The sequence below is a fragment of the Bufo bufo genome, chromosome 8 (genome assembly GCF_905171765.1).
Source record: "Bufo bufo chromosome 8, aBufBuf1.1, whole genome shotgun sequence".
Classification (NCBI taxonomy): Eukaryota; Metazoa; Chordata; class Amphibia; order Anura; family Bufonidae; genus Bufo; species Bufo bufo.
The window spans coordinates 97,594,986-97,602,538 of NC_053396.1; the positions used below are offsets into that span (position 1 = coordinate 97,594,986).

General features: G+C 39.7%; 1 protein-coding gene across 1 annotated transcript; it reads left to right on the plus strand.

Annotated features, from left to right (window-relative positions):
* Window positions 1-308: 308 nt before the first annotated feature.
* LOC120978075 (ras-related protein Rab-38-like) lies at window positions 309-7,101 on the plus strand. The gene is made up of 3 exons (XM_040406311.1): window positions 309-510; window positions 5,515-5,789; window positions 6,946-7,101. The coding sequence occupies exons 1-3, from the start codon at window positions 309-311 to the stop codon at window positions 7,099-7,101; spliced, it is 633 nt and encodes a 210-aa protein (XP_040262245.1).
* The last annotated feature ends 452 nt before the right edge of the window (window positions 7,102-7,553 follow it).

Below are 7,553 nucleotides of genomic sequence, written 5' to 3' on the forward strand. Positions count from 1 at the left end.
CCAAGTAGCAGCCGCGTCCCCTGCATCCACTATAGCTAACCCGTAACCGGTGGGAACAGTCTGCAATTTTTCTTATTTTGATGCCCTGCTTTGTGAAAACTTTTCTGTCTGCTGGTTGAATGATATGTACACTGTAATTAAATTCAGTGGTGGGATATCTACCTTCTATGAAATGGTTAAGAAACTTTGTTGTCACTTGCGTGTGGAATTCTAACACACATGGTGGTGAGTACACAAGTAGTGGCTTATATGCAATTCAAGCAGTTCAGAGGTCAGTCAGATGTTTAAGCTTCGTCGTTTACAGGACCATGAGCTCCCCAAAGAGAGAGTTCCTCTTTAAAGTGCTAGTAGTTGGTGACCTCGGAGTTGGCAAAACTTCTATCATACAGAGATATGTACACAACATCTACTCCCACTGCTACAGAGCGACTATTGGTGTGGATTTTGCCCTGAAGATCTTGAACTGGGAGAAGGATACTGTTGTGAGACTTCAGCTTTGGGACATTGCTGGTGAGTTTTTCTCAATTATTGAGATTGTTACTTATTAAAAAAAATGGTTGTTGGGTAATGGAAACCTGAGTAATCCCATAACACAAATTGTGAATTATTACTGAATTTATGTAGGAAATACAAACGTTAAAAAAGACACTCACATCTAAATCACTTTGCTGCATCTTGTCCTGTTCATGCGCCAGCTACAGACTGGCACGGAGTTCAGTTATAATTTACATCAATTTTCTGACATAATTTATGTTAAATACATCCCTCCAGTTCTACAGTAGTCATCCCTTTAACCTAAAAAAGTTGAACTTTTTTTTACAAACTGCTGTTTTGAGCAAAAATTGGCAACTTTTTCACACCATAAAACTGATGGACAGCTATAGTGAAAGTGCCCCAATAACTGTTTGCTTTCCAATACTATCTGCCACCGCTTTATATAAGAGCTGGAGTGCTTTTGATTTATCTATCCATAACACATTTTCCTAGATGGTTTGGCGACTGTCCAAGAATTACTTTGCAACAGACAAGTTTGTAGTTCTACTGATTTATTTTAACTATGGAATGACAGCAACCCTAAAAAAGTTTTTGTTTAGCCTGATCCTAAAGGTAAAGTGTAAAGCCCAAAAGATCAATCATAACTAACCTATCTGTTATTTCACATTTTATGTTGGAGCCTTGGGCTAAAGTAAAATAAAAATGTTGTTCCCCATCATTCTGCATTCAGTACTCCATAATGACAAAGTAAAAACAGAGGGGGGAATTTATCATGAGGAGGATATTTGAAGTCAATTTTGCTTGAGTTTGTGTTGGAGTACTTTGTGCCACATTTATCAAATGTCACAGGTTGTTTAATACATTTGGCTTGTCCTTAAACCTTGCACTTCTGTCCAGAAAAGCTACTCCAGTTTTCCTACTCCACCCTCCTCCTGGAGTGAGATTGCGACTTTTTTAAAAAGTCGCAATGATAAATCTGGAGTGAAACTCAACCACACCCACTTTTCCACCCATATTATAAAACTGAAGTGAGTGGTGTAAAAATGCAAAAAGTCATAAAATTTTGTGTGCAAAAAAGTCGCAAAAGCCCTATTTTGTGACTTTTTGACTCCAGAATTCAGGTGTGAAGGTATGATAAATCAGGGGCAGAATGTTCAAAATTTTTGTTAATTTATTGAAAATAATATACTAAAACTTGCATTGACCTAAGTATTTAGACCCTTTACCCAGGACTTATTTGAAGCCCCTTTGGCAGTAATTACAGCCTCCAGTCTTCTTGGGTATGATGCCCCATAGTTTGTACACCTAGATTTGGGGATTTTCTGCTATTCTTCTCTGACCATCGGTGGACAGCCATTTTCGGGTCTCTACAGAGATGTTCAATTGGGGTCAAGTCAGAGCTCTGGCTGGACCACTTAAGGACATTCACAGAGTTGCCCCTAAGCCAGTCATGTCTTGTCTTGGCTGTGTTCTTAAGGTCATTGGGGGGAGATTTAACAACATTGGTGTAAACAAAAACTGGCTTTGTTGCTCATAGCAACCAGATTCCGCTTCTATTTTTCAAAGGAGCCTTGAAAAATGAAAAGTGGAATCTGGTTGCTCTGGGAAACTAAGCCAGTTTTCCTTTACACCAGTTTTAAAAAATCTCCCCCATTGTCTTGTTGGAATGTGAACCTTCAGCCCAGAGTTCCAGAGCACTCTGGATCAGGTTTTCGTTAAGAATATCTCTGCTCAGCTTTCCCAGTTACTGAAAAACACCACCACAGCATGATGCGATACGATCATGCTTCACTGTAGGGATGGTATTGGGAAGGTGATGTGCAGTGCCTGATTTTCTCCATACATGCTGCTTAGAACTGAGTTATAAAGTTCAGCCTTGGTTCATCAGACCGAGAATCTTCTTAAGGTTAATTCACACGTCCGCAAAATGAGTCCACATCCATTCTGCAATTTTGCGGAACAGGTGCGGACCTATTCATTTTCAATGGGGCCAGAATGTGCTGTCTGCATTCGCATTCGCGGATCCGCACTTCCGTTCCGCCGAAAAAATAGAACATGTCCGCAATTGTGAACAAGAAAAGGCATTTTCTATGAGAGTGCCGTCGATGTGCGGTCCGCAAAATGCAAAACACATACGAACGTGTGAATGGACCCTTAGTCACAGTCTGAGAGTCCTTTAAACCCTTTTTTGCAAACTCCAGGAGGGCCTTCATGTGTCTTTTACTGAAAAGGGGTTCTTTGTGGCCACTCTGCCATAAAGTCCAAATTGGTGGGGTGCTATAGTGATGGTTGACCTTCTGGAAGTTTCTCCCAGTACACAGGATCTTTGGAGCTCAGTAAAAAATATATATTTGTACCTTGTTAGCCAGTAAATATAAGATGAAAAAAGATTGAGATTCCTCAGGCTAACTGAAAACAGCCATTAAAATGTATCAACCACTGAGAAATCTCAATCTTTTTTCATAGGGTTCTTTGTCACCCCTCTTACCAAGACCCTTTAACTGATTACTTAGATTGGTGAGGCTGCCAGCTGTAGGAAAAGTTCTGGTCATTCCAAACTTCTTTCATTTAGCAATGATGAAGATTAGGGATAAGCGAATCGACTTCGGATGAAACATCCGAAGTCGATTCGCATAAAACATAGTTCCAATACTGTACGGAGCAGGAGCTCCTTACAGTATTAGAATGTATTGGCTCCGATGAGCTGAAGTTATTGCTTGGCGAAGTCTCGAGAGACTTCGCATTACAACTTCAGAAATTGATTTATACTGTAAAAAAACATTTCCCAAACTCTGGTTCGGTTCCAAGTGTTCCAAGGTACCACTTGGAACTGAACCTGAGTTCGGGAAATAGTTTTTTACAGTACAAATTCATTTATGAAGTTATTGCGAACTAAGTATTGGAACTAAGTATTATGCGTACAGTATTGGAACTAAGTTTTATGCGAATCGACTTCGGATGTTTCATCCGAAGTCGATTCTTTCATCCCTAATGAAGACCACTGTGCCCTTGGAAATTTTTTGATTTTCCAAGATTTTTTTTTTTACACTTTACTCTAGATCTGTGCCTCCACACAATCCTGTCTTAGAGCTCTGCGGGCAGTTCTTTCCTCCTCATGGCTTGGTTTTTGCTCTGATATGCATTATGAGCTGTGAGAACTTATATGGACAAGACTGTGTCTTCCCAAATAAAGTCAAATCAACTGGATTTACCACAGGTTGACTTCAATCAAGCCTCATAGCAAAGGGTCTGAATACTTATGCCCATGCAAAATTCTGAGGGTCAGCAGAATAGCCGTGTTAGAGCTTCCATTAGTGCTGGACTACTTAGCTTACCCTGAGCGCTTTACAAAAGCTCTGGCTAGTTACATCGGGGGTGCAAAATCGTGTTATCCCTTCACCTGGCCATGAGTGACAGTAGCCATACGGCTATATCGCTGGTATAGTGGGACTATATACCCACTCTAGGCGAATAGCGTGTGACTATGTAGTGAATTCATGGTAAACACCACTGGACTAACTCTGTAAGTCTAGTGATCGGTGATAGTACCATTTACTTACGGGAACCTGGCCAAAGCAGAAAATCTGCACCTGTGTGCGCATACAGTACAGACCAAAAGTTTGGACACACCTTCTCATTCAAAGAGTTTTCTTTATTTTCATGACTATGAAAATTGTAGATTCACACTGAAGGCATCAAAACTGTGAATTAACACATGTGGAATTATATACATAACAAACAAGTGTGAAACAACTGAAAATATGTCATATTCTAGGTTCTTCAAAGTAGCCACCTTTTGCTTTGATTACTGCTTTGTACACTCTTGGCATTCTCTTGATGAGCTTCAAGAGGTAGTCCCCTGAAATGGTTTTTACTTCACAGGTGTGCCCTGTCAGGTTTAATAAGTGGGATTTCTTGCCTTATAAATGGGGTTGGGACCATCAGTTGCGTTGAGGAGAAGTCAGGTGGATACACAGCTGGTAGTCCTACTGAATAGACTGTTAGAATTTGTATTATGGCAAGAAAAAAGCAGCTAAGTAAAGAAAAACGAGTGGCCATCATTACTTTAAGAAATGAACGTCAGGCAGTCAGCCAAAAAATTGGGAAAACTTTGAAAGTAAGGGCTATTTGACCATGAAGGAGAGTGATGGGGTGCTGCGCCAGATTACCTGACCTCCATAGTCACCGGACCTGAACCCAATCGAGATGGTTTGGGGTGAGCTGGACCGCAGAGTGAAGGCAAAAGGGCCAACAAGTGCTAAGCATCTCTGGGAACTCCTTCAAGACTGTTGGAAGACCATTTCAGGGGACTACCTCTTGAAGCTCATCAAGAGAATGCCAAGAGTGTGCAAAGCAGTAATCAAAGCAAAAGGTGGCTACTTTGAAGAACCTAGAATATGACATATTTTCAGTTGTTTCACACTTGTTTGTTATGTATATAATTCCACATGTGTTAATTCATAGTTTTGATGCCTTCATAGTCATGAAAATAAAGAAAACTCTTTGAATGAGAAGGTGTGTCCAAACTTTTTTGGTCTGTACTGTATATAGCTATTGCTAAAATCAATAAGCATACCTCCTGCTCTGACCATATTTAGTGCTGATTAGACTGAATACCTACCAGAGTCTAAGTCAGACATTAGTCCCGATCTGCCTGTCTTTTTGGTGACTTTACTAAGGCAACGATAGCTGAGTGATTTTATTATAGGAGTTTTCAATAAAGATTTATTTTGTTATTTTTAACCGTCCATCTAGGCAGTGAAACTATTATATATAGGTACGGTCCAACTATTTATTCTCAGTAAACCAATGTTACAAAATTATTTTGTGATACTATTTATTGGTCTAATCGTATTGGGCAAACTACACAGCCATTAGTTTAGATGTGAAAATTTAATTTTTTGTGACTGTGTTTTGTAGTATCTTTTTATATTTAATTCTTTGTGTGCATTATTTATACATATATCTTATGATTGGGGAATCTAAATATATAATGAAGAAAATTATGTTTCTATTAAGGTCAGGAGCGATTTGGTCACATGACTCGTCTATATTACCGTGAAGCAGCTGGTGCATTTGTGGTATGTGACTTGGGTCGTGCTGTCACTCTACAATCGGTTCAGCGATGGAAAGATGACCTAGACTCTAAGGTTATGCTAAAAAACGGAAAGCCAATTCCAATTATTCTGATTGGGAACAAAAGTGACCTGCTTCCGCATGGAACAAGGATCCAAAATTTTGAGGACTTGGGTCGTGAGTTGGAATTTACAAACTGCCATATGACTTCTGCTAAGGTAACTTATTGGCGAATGGCTTGTTCAATATGCCGCCTTCTACCAAACATGTATTTGGAACATTACCATGTGTGCACTTAAAGGGATTGTCCGAAGGGACTACATTTTTAATATATGGTGCAGAATGGGCATAAAAGCATACCTCACTGATCCTCTACCAATGCAGTTCCAACACCTACCTTGTGTCCACTTCTTCGCCCTGGCTCAATACACAGGAAATGGCAGGAGATGCCTGCTCAGCCAATCACCGGCCACAGTGGTGACCTGCCTCAGCCAGTGATTCACTAAGGAGGCATCTCCAAGTATTTCCTGCGTATAGAGCTGGGACCAGGATGAGAAAACTAGTGTTGGGATATCTGTGAAGTCAGCAAAGCTTCTTTTTTTAACACACTGGGGGAGATTTCAAGACAGGCATCCCCATAATAAATTAGTTGCATCTCTCTCCAGTTTCTGGCGTAAGTTATAGTAAATCCGGCTGGCTGCTGCGAAGCCACTCCCCTCCCACTAAGCCCCGCCTTTTCCTGCTAATGTAGAAAAGTGGTGAGAAGCTCAAAAAGTGACTTTTGTGACTTTTATGCCACAATAGTGGCGTAAAGAGTTTGATAAATATCCCCTAATGTGTGTGTATCGAATCACGTAATTTTGTATCATGAAACATTATAACATTTTCGAATATATTTTCTCATCAATTTCTCATCATTTTCAAAATCTTTTCTTACTGCCATAGAATAGGAACCTTCGTTGTTTATACTTTCGGTGGATATAAATCTGACCTAGTCATATGATGGGCACACAAGTCCAATATTTGTTAAAGACAGAAGCCTGAGCTCTGATAACTGTAACTCTAGGGAACTGGGCACCTGTGTGTCCATTACAAGACGCAGACAGATTTTTATTCGATGTCCGCAAATAATGAAGTTACTGTATGACTGCAAGAAGAGATTTGAAAACTATGAGGGCTGGTACAAAACACGAATTGGAGAGACTAAAAAGAATATCATATTTTTGCTGAACATGAAACATTCCTTTAACAAACTTCCACGAAGATTATAGTCCATTAACTGTGATAAGTTGCTGTGACGTAGAAGTGCTTATGTGTTACTCAGTTAAATCAGGACTATGCAGTGTCGTTGATAATGCTATATTCTTCCTGCAGGATAATGTGAACATCGACGAGGCAATGTCGTGTTTAATTAAAGAAATGATTGCAAACAAGATGGACAGTGAACCTACAATAGATCCCAACATTGTTAAACCATCTCATCTCAATTTTCATTACACAAAAGGCTGCTCACAATGCTGTCGCCTCTGAGTTATGGGACTACATTAGTGTTACGGGTGCAGGAAAACACTGTGAGAACACTGATGTGATTGTCTATGGGGTGTGCATGTAAAAGGTGTGTATGTATGCGATTGCACACAAAAATACATCCATTTATCTGCATTATTTATAAAATATTAAAAAAATGCCCTACGCTATGCAGATCTCTGCTACTTTATATATGTTTAATGCATTGTTCTGAACTGTTTATATCATATATTTTGACAGTAAACCTATTTTTATGAATGGTCCAAGTTTTACAATGACTTATTTTTACATATGCCAGGGCGTTACCAGATTTGCACTTTTGCAATTTCATTACAAACATGAAAAAACTGGTGAGTTAGATCTGTATGGCCAGGTTTCCACCAATTGCCACGAGTAGCCGCCCCTGTTCAGCTGAGGTATGCCTACACTGCATGTGGAATCTGCACTGGAAAAAA